This window comes from Pocillopora verrucosa, chromosome 13, assembly GCF_036669915.1.
Source record: "Pocillopora verrucosa isolate sample1 chromosome 13, ASM3666991v2, whole genome shotgun sequence".
NCBI classification, from domain to species: domain Eukaryota; kingdom Metazoa; phylum Cnidaria; class Anthozoa; order Scleractinia; family Pocilloporidae; genus Pocillopora; species Pocillopora verrucosa.
The window spans coordinates 14,593,492-14,613,014 of record NC_089324.1 but is presented as its reverse complement, the minus strand read 5'-3'; the positions used below and the strand labels follow the sequence as shown (position 1 = coordinate 14,613,014).

At 38.3% G+C, this 19,523-nt stretch overlaps 2 protein-coding genes across 6 annotated transcripts; both read right to left on the bottom strand.

Moving 5' to 3' along the window:
- Positions 1–782: 782 nt before the first annotated feature.
- Positions 783–9,687, bottom strand: LOC131770790 (neuronal acetylcholine receptor subunit alpha-10-like). 3 transcript variants are annotated; one of them, XM_059086515.2, is made up of 5 exons: positions 9,569–9,687; positions 9,263–9,399; positions 4,655–4,699; positions 3,205–3,314; positions 783–2,529 (listed from the first exon to the last, which is right to left on the bottom strand). In XM_059086515.2, the coding sequence occupies exons 1-5, from the start codon at positions 9,669–9,671 to the stop codon at positions 1,350–1,352; spliced, it is 1,575 nt and encodes a 524-aa protein (XP_058942498.2). In that variant the 5' UTR covers positions 9,672–9,687; the 3' UTR covers positions 783–1,349. The 3 variants fall into 3 exon arrangements, with proteins under 3 accessions (XP_058942498.2, XP_066016258.1, XP_066016259.1); XM_066160161.1 differs by lacking the exon at positions 4,655–4,699; XM_066160162.1 differs by lacking the exons at positions 4,655–4,699; positions 9,263–9,399 and having other exon boundaries at positions 9,569–9,671.
- A 541-nt stretch (positions 9,688–10,228) lies between these two features.
- Positions 10,229–19,441, bottom strand: LOC131770788 (neuronal acetylcholine receptor subunit alpha-10-like). 3 transcript variants are annotated; one of them, XM_059086512.2, is made up of 5 exons: positions 19,103–19,437; positions 18,797–18,933; positions 14,305–14,349; positions 12,576–12,685; positions 10,230–12,104 (listed from the first exon to the last, which is right to left on the bottom strand). In XM_059086512.2, the coding sequence occupies exons 1-5, from the start codon at positions 19,203–19,205 to the stop codon at positions 10,925–10,927; spliced, it is 1,575 nt and encodes a 524-aa protein (XP_058942495.1). In that variant the 5' UTR covers positions 19,206–19,437; the 3' UTR covers positions 10,230–10,924. The 3 variants fall into 3 exon arrangements, with proteins under 3 accessions (XP_058942496.1, XP_058942495.1, XP_058942494.1); XM_059086511.2 differs by lacking the exon at positions 14,305–14,349 and adding an exon at positions 14,050–14,094; XM_059086513.2 differs by lacking the exon at positions 14,305–14,349 and having other exon boundaries at positions 10,229–12,104; positions 19,103–19,441.
- Positions 19,442–19,523: the final 82 nt, after the last annotated feature.

Here is a 19,523-nt window from a genome sequence, read left to right as displayed (position 1 = left end):
CGACTTCGAAATCGGTTAACTCACCGTTAACTGGAACTCGTTTAATTTCCCTTGACTTAAATTTATCCTGATGACTCGAAATTTAAATATAAACGTCGCTTGATGAACGTGTAAGTGTCAGAACATAGCTGATCAACACGTCCCGACATTTTGTTGCGATTGTTACGAACGTGATTACATTTATGAAAACCAGGAACCCATTACTCTCCTGTGAAAACGTAACACATTTAGCAAAATTTCCCAAACTAAACGTGCTCATTCAACACCAAGCCCCCGCTATTAAACTGGAACCATTTCCCTGGGGAGTTGAAGGGAGGGGGATTTTACTGTATCTGTCACGAATGACCGTGGAGGCCTGGAATAATAGAGCCCCGTGGGAGTGCCAGGCGAGTGAGATGAACTCTTTAACACCTAATGGTGACTGGCTTCTAATTTCTCCTTACAGAATAACCCTTGCATCAAATATCAAGGTCATGAGAATTAGGAAAATGATCACCAACTTAGGACATTCCTGATGGCCAAACAAATTCTCCTTGACAGTTCCATGGGAAAAGTAAAGAGGTCAGTGCAGAGAAAGCGAAATTTATTTTTCAGGCGGAAAGGGGTTACGCGTCAAATATTAAGTAGCCGGATGTTTATTACAGAACTTGACACAGTTTCTTTAAAAATAATAATAATAATAATAATAATAATAATAAAAGAAAATTATGCACTTTTTCATTTACATAACATGTTTGTTAGTTGTAACGCAGTCATCATTAATTTTAAAACAGATGAAAATTATTTACATTTAAATTTATAAAATTACGTGCTCCTCCTTTTCGAGTGAGTTCCTTCCTCCAAGATGAAGTAAAATCTCTTTGATACAAATCAATAGTCGCAAGTGTATATAATCTCAAAAATGTTCCATAAAAAAAGGTATGGACCACAGAATAAAATTTTATTTGCAAACTCGTCAAATGAAAGTCACATTAAAAGAATTTTGCCAAATTGTTTTAGAAAAATTATTACTTTGAACCACGCGAACAGTAACCAACCAACTCGAGGATAAAACTGTTACAATCCTCGTCTTATAGCTAAACCAAAAGCAGGGCAACGGTTGTTTTTATGCAAGTTTGCATCAAACTTTCCGTCCAGAAGACATTCTTGATGGCAATTCTTCCTTCTTACTCTACATCTTCAACGTGATTTATGTCACGCGAAAAGCTGCATAGTTATAACATTGAAGCTTGCTTGCTCACGTGACAGATGTTGGTGCGTGACCACTTTTTCCATTCAGCAGACACCCAAAAGAAGACAACTTCGCGACCCGAGAGCGTTTTAGTTCATATTTGAGCCTTGACTTGAGATCATCCTTTCCTGATGAATGGCAAAAGTAAAATGATAAGGGTCGACGCGAAAAACACTAAAATAAACAACACCATGAAAGCTCGATCCACTATGGCCGCAGCAATCCTACTTTCTGTCGCATGGAAGTCGATGTCCTTGTACCCCTTCAGTGTCGAAGAGACTGCGTGTTGCGGTTCGGGTCCCGTAGACGTTTTTTTGACTCTCTGTCTTATCTCTTGGTCAGATAAAATTTTTTGTGTCTCTAAAAGGGCTATATCGGTTTCAGCTGAAGTCTGAGCATCAATAGCAAGCAAATTTGCTTCGTTTTTCGCTGTCGTCGTTACTCCGTTAGGCTGATTCGCTTTGTTCTCTATAACATTGTACATCGAGATGACACTATCCCGTGGAACGCTTGACTTAGGCCTTTTGAGACATTTAAACAGGAAGCACGATTTGTTTTTTGCAAGTTTGGCCTCGCTGACAATTTCCGTGTCAACCCACAGTAATGGTGCCAAACGACAAAAAAGGAATCTTCGTAACCGAGGTGATAAGCCTTTTCCGTACAAATAACTGTAGTACATCTTTAAACTGATGCCAGTTGCAACAAGTGCTAAGGCGACTTCAATGATCGAGCAAGTATAGAACATTCCAATGACTGGCACTGCCTCAGAAGTGGGAGGAATGCTCTCCGCAACCAACAGCAGAAATACGGTCATGCTCAGTAAGACGGTGATCACGAATGATATTCTCTCGCCACACTCCACTGGAATATAAAACGAAAAGAAGGCAAGTAGAGCTATGAGAAAGTTAGGTATGATCAGATTGTAGGTGTAAAACAAAGAGCGCCGCTTGAGGTTGATATAAAATGTAACGTCAGTGTATTTCTCATCTGGGCAACACGCATATTCATCTTCGCTCCGCTTGATCTGGATGGATGTTACATTCCACTCCCCATTCTCTACTTTTTCCTTTGCCACTGGTGCCAAATTCCGCTTGGGAACTAAATCGAGTAGTCCCTTGTGGAGATTCCAAGAGCCAAACTTGAGTTTACACTGCTGCTCATCGAAAGGAAAATCTCTTACGTTAAAATGACACGAAGATTTGAAGATGAAAGGCGCTGCCCAGTAACAATGACCCGTGCTGTTTACTCGAATTCGAGTTTTCACGTTATCCATTCTACCGCCAAATTCTTCAAAAACACTATACAAGATAAAAGAAGAAATCTCACTACGATAATCTTACTTTGGGAAAGATTATTCTATGGCAAATTGACGTTCCTAAGAGATCAAAGCTGACCAATTACTTTTAATTACAGTCCAATCTTTCAGCCTAACACATCGCCTTAAAACTGACCATTCAGTTTTTCACGAGCCCGACTGGCCGCTGTTTATTATCACATATATAGATAATCAAGACGACCTTCAAATGAGAGCTAATCAACTAAATTTTCATGTAAAACTGTTAAATATCCTTTACATGGTGGTTCACACTTTGAAGTCTGTCGATGAAACACCGGCGTGTGACCATTCAAATGAAAACTGCTGAGCATTTCTTTCTTATGGTACAGTTCAAATCGTCACTTAAATAGGTCATTATACAGTTGTGTACATAGTTACCAAGCCTTTGAGTTGGAGTGAGGCTGAAGGCGACCTTGCTGTGATAGAGACCTGTATCTAGTCAGCATGATAACAAAGTAATTGTATTTGAAATGCAGCTAGGTTTTTAACACAACAAGGTCAACCTTAGCCTCACTCCCATTCAAAGGCTTGGCAACAAAGCACACAACTTTAAAATGGACCATTAGAACTACGTGGTACTGCAAACTGGAATGGGTCTCGAATACAACAACATGCCCGGAACACGATTTACACTCACTTGTTATAAAGAACAATGTCCGGCTGCCACAAGAGGGAAGAATCAATAGATATTTCTTCGAGTCCACCGTATTCGCTGGTATTCCACCTGATCAGTTGGTTTATCCATTTCTGTCATATTAACCATTTCACAAGCGTAAGAGATGATGCGTGATAGCAACCATGATATTAAAAAGTGACGTCAAAAACTGTTTCCAATTTCAAGAAGGTGCTCCACAAAACGTATATTTTTTATCATTATTATCTAACATCATACATAAAAGTATGACTTACCGCGTGTTTAGATCACGCAGAGTAACCAAACTCTTTCAAAACTGTCTTTAAAATGCTGAAATTCCGTCTAAGGCGCCGCTATTGTTAACCTTGCTATGCAACCTGGCCCTCTTGCTGTAACGTAATGTTGTAAGTCTCGCGCCATTGTTTTACTACTCTTGGCATTCTGTTTGAACAATCCTTTATTCGAGTAATGAATGTTTATAATAACCAGAGCTGCAACTGTTCGAGAAACACGCGTCATGGATTTGTGCGCAAGGCAAGGTTACTATGCAGTCATCTATTTTCAGAATATTTAAAGACAAATTTCCAACGGCTGAATTATTCTTTACAATCTAAAAACACAGTAGGTAGTTAATTCTAATGGATCCTTTATTTGTTATTTGGAGCACACTTCTCGTTTAGCTGATCTGTAATTGAACTTTCCTCATAAATTTTATATATTCCCAAACAGGCCGTAAGCGTGAAAAAAAAAAAAAAAGAATAAAAGCAAGAGGTATTAGGTTATCAAAAGCGCAAAGCCTGTAACACCAAATTCTCAAAAAAATACCGGCAAAGAAATGCAATGCTATCGATCAAAGGGCTGGTGCGTAATCACGGGAACGGGGGGGCGGGGGGGGGGGGGAGAAAGGGGGAAGGGGAGGTCTTTCTCAAGTGAATGGTTTCGCTATGTCAAGTAGAACTCTCTTCGTGATGGTGCGTTTTTCCATCGCGGATGTTAACTAAATGTTGAATGGATTCGCACACAATTTAGAGTTTCTAAAGAAACTGTGGTGCTCCAACGGCAGGGGTATGACAAGATGATTTGATTTTATCATCTGACTTGATAATGTAAATTGGCCGCCGTAAAAAGAGTTGATGTTTCGATCGATATACTTTCGTCAGAGTGATCACGAAAGGCTAACTAAGGGCTAACGAAGCTCTGACGAAGGGCGAAGGCTCGAAACGACAACTTTAAAAACTCTTTAAGGTGGTCATCATCAACTCAGTTGATAAACCCAAATTAGCATGCTTTAATAGAAACTTTCGTCACGCAATGAGGTTAAGTCAAGAGATCAGGTAGGAATCGCCATTCAAGAAACATGATGTTTAGCGTAAATGAAAATAAATTAAAAATTTAAATCCCGTAAATTTCGGGAGGGTCTGGGAACGAGGCTATGTTGGTTCCCAGGACTTACCTGCCGTACCCAAACACTACTAGTGAGAATTTGATATTTTTCGGCCTGGAATGAAGATTAGAAGAATGCTGTTGTTAGGTTTAAGTTCAACCGCTTTAATGTCAGTTTATAACTACTAAATTTGACTCAGTTACGTGGTTTAAATGATGAGTGGTTAATTGCATTCTACTCTCTATGAAATCCCAAGAAAGTTACTCTGTTATTCCTAAGAAAACGTTAAGACTGAAAATAGGGTCAGAGAATTTTCTTTTAATGTAAGTTAGCTTAATAACTCTCTGTGATCATGAAATTATTCGTAACTGACAAATAACTTACTGAAAAACATTTAAGCATTTAAGAATTAATAACTTTCTCACGTTTTCTATTTTATTTACTTGAGAAAGGTAAGAAGTGAGGATGATAAAATCTAACCGCTTGTATATCAACATGTGCCATGAGATTAATTAGAACAAAAATTATTTCAAGATGAATATTTGTGTTCTAGACTAAAAAACACAAGCGCCATAAGAAAGTTGTCGAATGTAACGATTGCAAACAGCATCCAGTATGGAAAAGAGTGAGTCAGGAAAGAGGCTTTATGAGCTTTATTTAACCATTTGACTCCCAGAAGGATCAACATTTAACTTCTCTCTGTAATATCCTTACATTATCCAGTAAACAGGTCATGGGAATATTCAAGAAGAAGTTGTTATCTTAATCTTACACCAAATTCTCATAACTAATTTATAAGGATATTTGTAGCAGCCAGAGGGGAGAATTAACAATCAGATCTTGGAAGTTAAAGAGTTAACGTCATAAACTCAATTTTACCCACATGTATTGAATTTTAATACCACGGTATTCCTTAAACACTAAAATTAAAAATAATATTCAAATGGAGAAAACAAGAAAGAGGCCAAGGTGCGTGTAAATTTAAGTGGAAACGAGGCGTATACGTTGTTGTTGTTGTTGTTGCGTATGGGTGGATCTTTTAGTAAATAACGTCATCGCACGTAAGAGCTATTACACTGTACGCAAGTCGTGGGTTGACAGAAGTGAGAACGCACGTGAACCGCCTGCGAAAGGAAGTGAGCACGAGCGAGAAACAATGTCTATTTACATAGAATTATAACATAGCGCGCGTGCTTACATTATGTAAGTCCTATTGAGCCGCTAGGAACAAAATCTTTATTTACGCACGCCCGTGCGTAACTAAGATGACGTGAGCATTTTTTTTCACCTGGCCTTCGAGTTTCCGTCCTGTTAAGCTGCAGTGAAGTTTTCCTTCTCTCTGAAATATGGAAGAAACCAGCGAAAAACTGCCCAATTTTCCTATCGACATTGGCCTTTTAGGTCGTGATCGAACAAGCAACAAAAATAAAGCCGAAAAAAACTCGCAAGTTGCACGTTTCGCAAATTTGTCGGAAGACCAGCTGCCGCAAATTTTGGCCGAAAGACGTTCACTGGGAACACCAACTGTCACCAGCTGGTCATTAATAACATTTGAAGGTAAAATTTCCATTTTTATTTTTGTTTTTAAATTTGTTCAACCTGGGGAATAGAGTACACAGTTGTTAATTGGAAATTTACCAAAACCTAAACAACCAAGGCCGCAAAAAATCTAAATCAAAAACCATTTTTCCCGTAAATTTTGAGCTTTTCATCCACAGTTATCGGTTAACTGGATCAAATGTTCTCGCTCAAACCAAAGTATAAAATGTGGCGTGTTTTTGACCAGCCAATAGGGAAGTTTGTTCACTTTTTTTGTGCGTTGTGAGAATTTTGCACTCCATCACAATAAAAGACTTCTTCGCGCAGATCCTTGTTGTCGCTCTGTTATAAAAGAATTTGCTCATGCTTTTAGCGTGCGTATATCGAGTTATGGATGCACTTGGGAAGTTTGGAGAGCACTCAAAAAGCTAGAGTTACTCTCGGCTGCGCCTCGAGTTACTTTAATGCATTTTTCGTGCTCTCAAAACTTCCCGCGTGCATCCATAACTCGATATACGCACGCTAAGCATGAGCAAATTCTTAAATGATCAGTAACGCTTCACAATGATTCACCTATGAAACTTATCTGCAACAATCTAAGTATACCATGTAAAATGTAAATGAAACTTACAATAAAATCAAACAAATCAGATTAAATAATATTCATAAAAACTTAAATAAAATAAAATGCCTGGTCTAAAAAGGTTAAAGAAAAACCTGATCAAAAAGGTAGGTCTTAAGGTTGCGTTTAAAAATTATCAATGATGGGATAGCACGCAATTTAGCGGGTAAACTATTCCACAAACATGGTGCGGCGGTATAAAAGGATCTAGCTTCAGGCGAGGTAACTTTATTTTTTACTTATAAACTAAGTCAGATTTTCATGTTGAGAACGCGACTGTTTCTTCCTAAACAAAATTCCTATATTTCACCCATCGCGCAAAGAAAACATATTAGCATATTTGCGGAGGCTCATTTTGCGAACTTTGGCTACCTTTAGTTTTTGGCATTACTTTAGCTCGTTACAAACGATTATACTTGTTTGGCTTTGAGTCAATTGATAAAGTACAATAACCCCCCTCATATTTCGTTTATTTTGGCATTCTGAAAAGGAATCTGTGCCAGTCCTGCACCCCACTGATATGACAGAGTTCAAATCGTGTGTATCGTTCTCGCAAGATGGAAGAGCAAGAGAGAACCTGTTGGCGCTTTATGCGATAAGAAAGAAAAAGCAATAAATTGTTCAATCTTCGCGAATACGCGCGTGTGAGTTGCGTGATCTCGTGCGCGTTTTTCAGCACCCACAGGATCCGAGATCTATTCCACTTTGCATTATTGAACATTCAGAGCCCTAGCCCATTTGACCTTTATCTTCAACCCACTACAGGACCGTTATGGTTAGAAGCTATATTTTTCAGGTTCTTACAAGTGATTTGTTATATTTGCAAAACGAGAATTCCGTCAAAAAGCATGTCTAGCGTAGCGGTTTATATGTGGGCTGAGGAGTTGACCCGAAATCGCTCTAATCGTTCTTTCTTCCGATATCATATTTTCCCTGAGATTAATACCTCTAAGAACAGATTAAAACTGCTACAAGACCTAAAAGCAAACAATCATCATATGTTAAATTTTCAAGCCCAGAAGACAAGAATGTTAATTAAAGCCGGCTACTGGCGGTCTGCCGCCGCCATTGAGACCTCTCACCCGCCGTCTGTTTAGCCCGCCAATTGGCACAGGTGTTTGTGTTTCGCCTAACCGCCCCTACACGAGCACAATTGCCTGTTTACACCAGCGACAGCCTTTTGTCTCGCTTTTTGAAAAAGTTATTTGAACTCTTGCCAGAAGAGTGTCGATGTTTTTGACTAGGGACTGTAATCTTTCAACTTTGGATTTCAAAACCATGATTACCTTTCAAGGATTTCCGTTCCCGGTTGAACTCACTAACTATTTGAAAACAAGTCTATTATTTGGAAAATTTATTTAATTTCATTCTCTTAAAATATAGGTTTTTAATCTTCTTTGTTCACAAAAACATTAATATTTTCACACTTCTTGAGCAATTTGTAAACATCTTGGAATATTTGCATAAATTTAGCCAAAAAAACCCTTTTGTTTACATTTTCAATTCATTATTAATTCTTTTCATAAAGAGTCATTCATTTATCTCAACATGTTGCCTGTATAAGCCAGTTTTAATGCCCTGAAGTCTTCGTTTTATAACCTACGTCACTATATCATTTGCAGCTTTTTCAAGCTCAAGCAAAGTTTACCACATCTCCTGTTATTCTACTTCAACAAATTGTTTTTTTTCTTGGCGCTGAAAGCTGATTATCTTTATAAATTCTGGGGCTGGAAATATTATGATTCGATTAAAATAGATTTAATCCGTCCTTTATAATACACGCGTGGAAGCGTATTATATTCATTCAATTTAGACTGTTTGTAATTTGAGGTTTTCACTCAATCAGCTTGAAATGTTTTGTTTCGTTGCTTCAAAAACAGTCTGTTTATCAATCCTTTGTCTACTCCGAAATAACATATCAATTATCGCTCGTCGGAGACTTACCAATAGGGAAAATACCTAGCTACGAAATAATTACAGAGCGTTAGGGAGCTGTTCACATTTGTTCAATATCTCACGATTTAACTGAGTTTTGAACAAGAGAGCTTTCTTTAGGTTAGAATGTCCCTATTGTTCAATATCTCACAGATTTAACTGAGTTTTGAACAAGAGAGCTTTCTTTAGGTTAGAATGTCCCTCGAGCTAAATTTATTTGAATTCGAAAAGTCTAGCGAAAGAAAAAGTTTCAGCAGATCACGGTGTTTCAGGAAGTCGCGTGTACTTGTTTTAAAATGCCGAGGATGCTAACAAAAGAACGAAGTCCGGGGTCCATACAACCGGATAAACCTCGCGCGTATGTTTATATCCTGAAGTTATTGTCTGTTGCTTGAACGAAATCTCTCCTGCCCATCAACCAAACACACGCATGTCTAAGTGTTATGAGTCCAACTTAGATCAATTAAAAAATAACAAGACGGACAGGAAGTCATAGATGCTTTCGATAGTGAAATATGTCGAGCAGAAATTTCAAAACATTCCTATAGATATCAATGAAAACTGAAATATAGGACACTCACCATTTCGATCACACCGTGAAAAGTTATGTCCAAAGTAATATTTACTGCCTCAGACGGGTTTAATACGGGTCTGACGTTCGGATTTATGTTCTTCGCGATTTGTTGAATCAAACGCTTCTCGCTAACATTGACAGCGCCTAAAAGCAAAGTTTAATGACGAGCCAGTTTTAACTTTATCACAATCCCAATAATTTCGCAGTTAAACAGTAAAATACTGAAGAAGAAATATTGCGGTCGATTTTAACTCTCGTTACACGTTGTTTCCTTTACAAAGTTTCCAAAGCAAGACAACTTCAAGTGCCTTACCTTCGACAAAGAATCCGCGAAATGAGACATCACTTGATAAAACAAGTCCGATCGTAAATAGAGCGAAAGTAGGGAATTTTCTTCTCGCCATCGCAATCGCCATCGAAACTCTAATGTTATTTCAGATAACAAAGGAACTGTAATACATTAGTTGCGCTTTTAGGCGGTCAGTTTCATGTATCGCAGAGGGAGTTGTGACGTCACTAAACAGACGTAAAAATAGCGTTGTTAAGTTTAACGTATGGTACACACACTATCTTCCGAAAATAATAGCAACTCGCTCTCAAACATCCAAACCATAACCAGTATCACTTGTTTAAGCACAAAGTCGGCACGGGGGGTACATTTATGACCTATTAGCTAAAATATTTCTTGTTATAAAATAATTCTAATGGTACGCGCGCTCTGATTGGCCATAAAACCATTTTACATGAGCGTATGTAAACACGGTTTTCGTTCCTCTTTCATTAGTCATTTTATAAAAGAACTGTAAAATGGTTTCCGTGTTTACATAGCCTGATGTTAACACCTGGGAGGTTGGGAGAACACTCGATAAGCTGGAAACCACTCCGCTTCGCGTCGTGGTTTCCTACGCTTATCTCGTGTTCTCCCAACCTCCCGCGTGTTTACATCAGGCTATGTAAACACGGAAACCATTTTAAATTTCTTCAATATTGCTGCGTTATGACACACTGTGACTGGAAAGTTTCAACCCGCATGATTGTCATTTGACACATGATCTAAGTTTCGGTTTTAAGGGTGTGAGCGCTCTTTCCGCCTCTGCAACCGTAATAATTATCATGGGCAAAAAGCAAAACATCCGAGGAGGCGAAAAATACATTACAAAAAATCTATGCGAACGGGCAAAAACTACAGTTACAGAAACTACACAAAGACTTCGGGGCGGCTACTCTTCCGTTAAGTTTATACAAACATACGAGTTTCGTCAAATGAAAGTCACATTAAAAGAATTTTGCCAAATTGTTTTAGAAAAATTATTGTTTTGAACCACGCAAACAGTAACCAACCAACTTGAGGATAAAACAGTTACAGTTCTCGTCTTATTGCTATTTAGTGCGATGGCTAAACCAAAAGCAAGGCAATGGTTGTTTTTATGCAAGTTTGCATCAAACTTTCCGTCAAGAAGACATTCTCGATGGCAATTCTTCTATCTTACTTTACATCTTCAACGTAATTTGTGTCACGCTAAAAGCTGCATAGTTATAACATTGAAGCTTGCTTGCTCACGTGACAGATGTTGGTGCGTGACCACTTTTTCCATTCATCAGACAAACAAAAGAAGACAACTTCGCGACCCGAGAGCGTTTTAGTTCATATTTGAGCCTTGATTTGAGATCATCCTTTCCTGATGAATGGCAAAAGTAAAATGATAAGTGTCGATGCGAAAAACACTAAAATAAACAACACCATGAAAGCTCGATCCACTATGGCCGCAGCAATCCTACTTTCTGTCGCATGGAAGTCGATGTCCTTGTGTCCCTTCAGTGTCGATGATACTGCATTTTGCGGTTCGGGCGCCGTAGACGTTTTTTTGACTCTCTGTCTTATCTCTTGGTCAGATAAACTATTTTGTGTCTCTAAAAGGGCGATATCGGTTTCGGCTGAAGTCTTAACATCAACAGCAAGCAAATTTACTTCGTTTTTCGCTGTCGTCGCTACTCCATTAGGCTGATTCGCTTTGTTCTCTGTAACATTGTACATCGAGATGACACCATCCCGTGGAACGTTTGACTTAAGCCTTTTGAGACAATTAAACGGGAAGCACGATTTGTTTTTTGCAAGTTTTGCCTCGCTGACAATTTCCGTGTCAACCCACAGTAATGGCGCCAAACGACAAAAAAGGAATCTTCGTAACCGAGGTGATAAGCCTTTTCCGTACAAATAGCTGTAGTACACCTTTAAACTGATGCCAGTTGCAACAAGTGCTAAGGCGACTTCAATGATCGAGCAAGTATAGTACATTCCAATGACTGGCACTGCCTCAGAAGTGGGAGGAATGCTCTCCGCAACCAACAGCAGAAATACGGTCATGCTCAGTAAGACGGTGATCACGAATGATATTCTCTCGCCACACTCCACTGGAATATAAAACGAAAAGAAGGCAAGTAGAGCTATGAGAAAGTTAGGTATGATCAGATTGTAGGTGTAAAACAAAGAGCGCCGCTTGAGGTTGATAAAAAATGTAACGTCGGGGTATTTCTCATCTGGGCAACACGCATATACAACTTCGTTCCGCTTGATCTGGATGGATGTTACATTCCACTCCCCATTCTCTACTCTTTCCTTTGCCACTGGTGCAACTTCTCGCTTGCGGAGTAAATCGAGTTGTCCCTTGTGGAAATTCCAAGAGCCAAACTTGAGTTTACACTGCTGCTCATCGAAAGGAAAATCTCTTACGTTAAAATGACACGAAGTTTTGAAGATGAAAGGCGCTGCCCAGTAACAATGACCCGTGTGGGTTACTCGAATTCGAGTTTTCACGTTATCCATTCTACCGTCAAATTCTTCAAAAACACTATACAAGATAAAAGAAGAAATATCACTACGATAATCTTACTTTGAAAAAGATCATTCTATGGCAATTTCACGTCCCTAAGAGATCAAAGCTGACCAATTACTTTTTATAACAGTCCAATCTTTCAGCCTAACACATCGCCTTAAAACTGACCATTCAGTTTTTTACGAGCCAGACTGGCCGCTGTTTATTATCACATATAAAGATAATCAAGATGACCTTCAAATGAGAGCAAATCAGCTAAATTTTCATGTAAAACTGTCTGTAGATGGAACCCGGCGTGTGACCATTTAAATGAAAACTGCTGAGCATTTCTTTCTTATGGTACAGTTTGAATCCTCACTTTAAAAGGCCATTATACAGTTGTGTACTTAGTTACCAAGCATTTGAGTTGGAGTGAGGCTGAAGGCGACCTTGCTGTGGAATGGGTCTCGAATACAACAACATGCCCAGAACATGATTTACACTCACTTGTTATAAAGAACAATGTCCGGCTGCCAAACAAGGGAAGAATCAATAGATATTTGTTCGAGTCCACCGTATTCGCTGGTATTCCACCTGATCAGTTGGTTCATCCATTCCTGTCACATTAAACATTTTACAAGCGTAAGGCATGATGCACGATAGAAACCACGATGTTATAAAGTGACATTATAAACTGTTTCCAATTTAAAGAGGAAGGTGCTCCACAAAATATGTTTTTATCAATATAATCTAACAGCATACATAAAAGTATGACTTACCGCGTGTTTAGATCACGCAGAGTAATCAAACTCTTTCAAAACAGTCTTTACAGTGCTGAAAATTCCATCTAGGGCGCCACCATTCTTAACCTTACCATGCAACCTGGCCCCCTTGCTGTAACGTAATGTTACAAGTCTTGCGCCATTGTTTTACTACTCTTGGCATTCTTTTTTAACAATCCTTTACTCGAGTAATAATTGTTTATAATAACCAGAGCTGCAACTGTTCGAGAAACACGCGTAATGGATTTGTGGTCACGGCCAGGTTACTATGCTGTCATCAAAATGGCGGCCACCATAGTAAAATTTTCAGAATATTTAAAGACAAATTTCCAACGGCTGAATTATTCTTTACAATCTCAAAACACAGTAGGTATTGATATTTGGAGCACACTTCTCGTTTAGCTGATCAGTAATTGAACTTTCCTCATAGATTTTATATATTCCCAAACAGACGCTAAGCATGAAAAAAAAAATTAAAAGCAAGAGGTTCTAAGTTATCAAAAGCGCATAGCTTATAACACCAAATTCTCAGGATATACTAAAAGAAATGCAATGCTATTGATCGAAGGGCTGGTGCGTAGTCAAGGGAGGGGGGGGGGGTCTTTCTCAAATGGATGGTTTTGCTATGTGAAGTAGAACTCTCGTAATGGTGCGTTTTTCCATCGCGGAAATGATTGAATGGTTTGTCGCACGATTAAGAGTTTCTAAAGAAAACTGGTGCTGCAACGGCAGGGGTATTAAAAGATCATTTGGTTCTATCATCTGAGTTGATGATGTAAATTGGCCGCCGTAAAAAGAGTTGATGTTTCGATCGATATACGTTCGTCAGAGTGATCACGAAAGGTTAACGAAGGACTAACGAAGCTCTGACGAAGGGCGAACGCTCGAAACGACAACTTTAAAAACTCTTTACGGTGGTCATAATCAACTCAGTTGATAAAGCCAAACTAGCATGCTTTGATAAAAACTTTCGTCACGCAATGAGGCTGAATCAAGTGATCGCGTAGGAATCACCATTCATGAAACATGATGTTTAGCGCAAGGGGCGTTTTTTTTCGGAATTCTCGTGAGTGTATTTTGATCCTCTTAAAAGTAGAAACCTCGTGCAAGTGAAAAACGACCAGAGAGAAGCAATAGATGATAATCTGGTTGAGCACTTAAATCCTGTAGAATTCATGATTTTGGATTGTTTCTCTTACCTGCCTAACCCAGATGTCTGTTGTGAGAATTTGGTGTTTTTCGTCCTGGAAAAGTAAGCACCTAAGTATGAGAGCATGCAGAATACTCATTCCCAGTCCTCTCCCCACCCTCATAGCTGATGACGTACGCAGCGTATTTCAATTGGTATGGCCGCTGATCACAAGCCTTACGGAAGGGGTCATTCGTCACCAAGCTACAGGTAAAGGGTGAAGGGAGGGTCTGGGAACGAGGTAATGTTGGTTCCCAGGACTCACCTGCCGTACCCAAACACTACTAGTGAGAATTTGATATTTTTCGGCCTGGAATGAAGATTAGAAGAATGCTGTTGTTAGGTTTAAGTTCAACTGCTTTAATGTTAGTTTTTTACTACCAAATTTGACTCAGTTACATAGTGTAAATGATCAGTGGTTAGTTGCATTCTACTCTCTATTAAATCGCAAGAAAGTTGCTCTGTTATTCCTAAGAAAACGTTGAGACTGAAAATAGGGTCAGAGAATTTACTTTTAATTTAAGTTAGCTTAATAACTATCTGTGATCATGAAATCATTCATAACTGACAAATATCTCACTGAAAAACGTAACAGCATTTAAGAATTAATAACTTTCTCACGTTTCCTATTTTATTTACTTAAGAAAGGTAAGAAGTGAGGATGATAAAATCTAACCGCTTGTATATCAACACGTATCATCAGATTAATTAGAGTAAAAATCATTTCAAGATGAATATTTGTGTTCTAGACTAAAAAACACAAGCGCCATAAGAAAGTTGTTGAATGTGACGATTGCAAACAGCATCCAGTATGGAAAAGAGTGAGTCAGGAAAGAGGCTTTATGCATGTTAACCATTTAACTCTCAGAAGGGATCAACATTTAACTTCTCCCTATAATATCCTTACATTATCCAGCAAACAGGTAATGAGAATATCCAAACTAATCAGGTAGAAGTTGTTATCTTGATCTTACACCAAATTCTCATGACTAATTTACATGGATATTTGTAGTAGCTAGAGAGGAGAATTAACAATCACGTGATCTTGGGAGTTAAAGAGTTAACGTCATAAAACCCAATTTTACCCACGTAATGAATTTTAATACCACGGTATTCCTAAAACACTAAAATCAAAAATAATATTCAAATGGAGAAAACAAGAAAGAGGCCAAGGTGCGTGTAAATTTGAGTGGAAACGAGGCGTATGGGTGGATCTTTTGGTAAATAACGTCATCGCACATAAGAGCTATTACACTGTACGCAATTCGTGGGTTGCCAGAAGTGCGGGGGTGGGGGAGGGGAGGCGGAAATGACAACACACGTGAATCGCCTGCGAAAGGAAGTAAACATGAGCGAGAAACAATGTCTATTTACATGGAAATGATCAGCAACGCTTCACAATGATTCAGCTATCAAACTGTTCTGCAACAATCGAAGTATACTATGTAAAATGTAAATGAGACTTACAAGAAAATAAAACAAATCAGATTAAATAATATTCATAAAAACTTACATAAAATAAAATATTTGGTCTAAATAGGTTAAAGAAAAACCTGACCAAAAATGTAGGGGTTAAGATTGCTTTTAAAAATTGTCAATTATGAGATTGCACGCAATTCAGCAGGAAAACTATTCCACAAACATGGTGCGGCGGCATAAAAGGATCCAGCACCAAGCGAAGTAACTTTAATTTTTGCTTAAACTAAGGCAGATTTTCATGTTGAGAATGCGACTGTTTCTTCCCAAACAAAATTCCTATATTTCACCCATCGCACGAAGAAAAAAAATTAGCATATTTGCGGAGGCTTATTTTGCGAACTTTGGCTGCCTTTGGTTTTTGGCATTACTTTAGCTCGTTACAAACGATTATGCTAGTTTGGCTTTGAGTCAATTGATGAAGTGCAATAACCCTCCTCATATTTCGTTTATTTTAGCATTCTGAAAAGGAATCTGTGCCAGTCCTACACCCCAAATGATATGACAGAGTTCAAATCGTGTGTATCGTTCACGCACGATGGAAGAGCAAGAGAGAACCTGTTGGCGCTTTATGCGATAAAAAAGAAAAAGCAATAAAGAGTTCAATCCTCGCGAGTACGCGCGTGTGAGCTACGTGATCTCGCGCGCGTTTTTCAGCACCCATAGGATCCGAGATCTATTTCACTTCGGCATCATTGGACATTCAGAGCTCAAGCCCATTTGACCTTTATCTTCAACCCACTACAGGACTGTTATGGTTAGAAGCTATATTTTTTCAGGTTCTTACAAGTGATCTGTTATATTTGCAAAACGAGAACTCCGTCAAAAAGCATGTCTAGCGTAGCGATTTATATGTGGGCTGAAGAGTTGACCCGAAATCGCTCTAATCGTTCTTTCTTCCGATATCATATTTTCCCTGAGATTAATACCTCTAAGAACAGATTAAAACTGCTACAGTACCTAAAAGCAAACAATCATCATATTTTAAATTTTCAAGCACAGAAGACAAGAGTTTTAATTAAAGCCGGCTACTGGCGGTCTGCCGCTGCCATTAAGACCTCTCACGTCGTCTGTTTAGCCCGCCAACTGGCACAGGTGTTTGTGTTTCGCCTAACCGCCCTACACGAGAAAAACTACCTGTTTACACCATCGACAGCCGCTTTTGAAAAAGTTATTTGAACTCTTGCCAGAAGAGTGTCGATGTTTTTGACTAGGGACTGTAATCTTTCAACTTTGGATTTCAAAATCATGATTATCTTTCCAGGATTTCCGTTTCCGGTTGAACTCACAACTACTTGAAAACAAGTCTATTATTTGGAAAATTTCTTTAATTTCATTCTCTAAAAATATAGGTTTTTAATCTTCTTTGCTCACAAAAACATTAATATTTTCACACTTCTTGAGCAATTTGTAAACATTTTGGAATATTTGCATAAATTTAGCAAAAAAAACCCTTTTGTTTACATTTTCAATTCATTATTAATTCTTTTCATAAAGAGTCATTCATTTATCTCAACATGTTGCCTGTATAAGCCAGTTTTAATGCCCTGAAGTCTTCGTTTTATAACCTACGTCACTATATCATTCGAAGCTTTTTCAAGCTCAAGCAAAGTTTACCACATCTTCTGTTATTCTACTGCAACAAGTTGTTTTTTTTCTTGGCGTTGAAAGCTGATTATCTTAATAAATTCTAGGGCTGGAAATATTATGATTTGATTAGAATAGATTTAATCCGTCCTTTATATTACACGCGTGGAAGCATATCATATTCATTCAATTCATACTATTGGTAATTTGAAGTTTTCACACAATCAGCTTGAAATGTTTTGTTTCGTTGCTTCCAAAACAGTCTGTTTATCAATCCTTTGTCTACTCCGAAATAACATATCAATCAGCACTCGTCGGAGACTTGCCAATTTGGAAAAGACCTGGCTACGAAATGATTACAGAGCCTTAGGGAGCTGTTCACATGTGTTCAAAATCTCACGTACAGATTTAACTGAGTTTTGAACAAGAGAGCTTTCTTTAAGTAAGAATGTCCCTCGAGCTAAGTTTAGTTGAATTCGAAAAGTCTAACGAAAGAAAAAGTTGCAGCAGATGAATACCCAAAAAAAATAAAAAATAATTCTGATAGTGCATAATTTTCTTCGCATTAAATGTTTTAATCTGTTTCCACCGAGGTATGCATGTTAATGGCTAAATATTTTGTTGTTAACGGAAATAACGAGGGACCTCGGGCAAAAATTGTAAACCAATCATTGGCACAAATTCAAACAACAATTTTTAGTTAATTTGAACGCTAAATCTTTGCACTTTCAAATGGTTTCAGGCAAAATTTGTGAAATGTGAAATGGCTATAGTAAAACTAAAACTTTCTTACGTTGTCCTCAATATAAACTCATTGGCGAGGAACAAACAATTCACGCATCACCGATAAATGCATTTCTCACGTGCCTGAGCTGTGATCAAATATTTGAATTTGTAAACCACTCAGCTACAACACGCATATAGGCATACTTCGCTAAAAGTGGAGACTCTAGGGCAAACAAAATGTTTACACATTAACAGGTATTCACACATTATGCTTGCTTTTCTTTGACGATCCAGTGACTTCGGACCTAGAAAGCATCACTAATAGTTTGTTTTGTCAGAGGATAAGTTAAGATATGCAACATTCGTGCCGCTAAATTTGTCTCTGATGCTGCTCGAATTCTTCATGGAAAAACAAAGTAGGAGAATATTTCCTTTTAAACTCATGTTAAATTAGAATCCAACCTCAAATTGTGGATGTTTCATTCCGTCAAAAAGAAGTAAAATATCCCCGTTTGCATAAAACCATGTTATTAATAGCGAAAGTGCCACAATCCAGTGAATAAATACAACCTATTTCGAAATTTGTTGAATTGGGTTTGCAATGGAATGGTTTCCTCAATAGCGGTTCCCCCGGGTACGACTTATCACGGTGTTTCAGGAAGTTGCGTGTACTTGTTTTAAAATGCCGAGGATGCTAAGAAAGAACGAAGTCCGGGGTCCATACAACCGGATAGACCTCGCGCGTATGTTTATACCCTGAAGTTATTGTCTGTTGCCCGAACGAAATCTCTCCTGCCCATCAACCAAACACACACATGCCTAAGTGTTACGAGTCCAACTTGGTTCAATTAAAAAATAACAAGACGGACAGGAAGTCATAGATACTTTCGATGGTGAAAGATGCGTCGAACAGAAATTTCAAAACATTCCTATAGATATCAATGAAAACTGAAATATAGGACACTCACCATTTCGATCACACCGTGAAAAGTTATGTCCAAAGTAATATTTACTGCCTCAGACGGGTTTAATACGGGTCTGACGTTCGGATTTATGTTATCCACGATATGTCGAATCAAAAGCTCCTCGCTAACACTGACAGCGCCTAAAAGCAAAGTTTAACGACGAGTCAGTTTTAAATTTATCACAATCCCAATAATTTCGCAGTCAAACAGAAAAATACTGAAGAAGAAATATTGCCGTCGATTTTAACTCTCACTACACGTTGTTTCCTTTACAAAGTTTCCAAAGCAAGACAACTTCAAGTACCTTACCTTCGACAAAGAATCCGCGAAATGAGACATCACTCGATAAAACAAGTCCGATCGTAAATAGAGCGAAAGTAGAGAATTTTCCTCTCGCCATCGCAATCGCCATCGAAACTCTAATGTTATTTCAGATAACAAAGGAACTGCAATATATTAGTTTGCGCTTTTAGGCGGTCAGTTTCATGTATCGCAGAGGGAGTTGTGACGTCACTAAACAGACGTAAAAATAGCGTTGTTAAGTTTAATTTATGGCACACACATTATCTTTCGAAAATAATAGCAACTCGCTCCCAAACATCCAAACCATAACCAGTATCACTTGTATAAGCACAAAGTCGGCTCGGGGGTTTACATTTATGACCTATTAGCTAAAATATTTCGCGATATTACTGTGTTATGACACACTGTGACTGGAAAGTTTCAACCC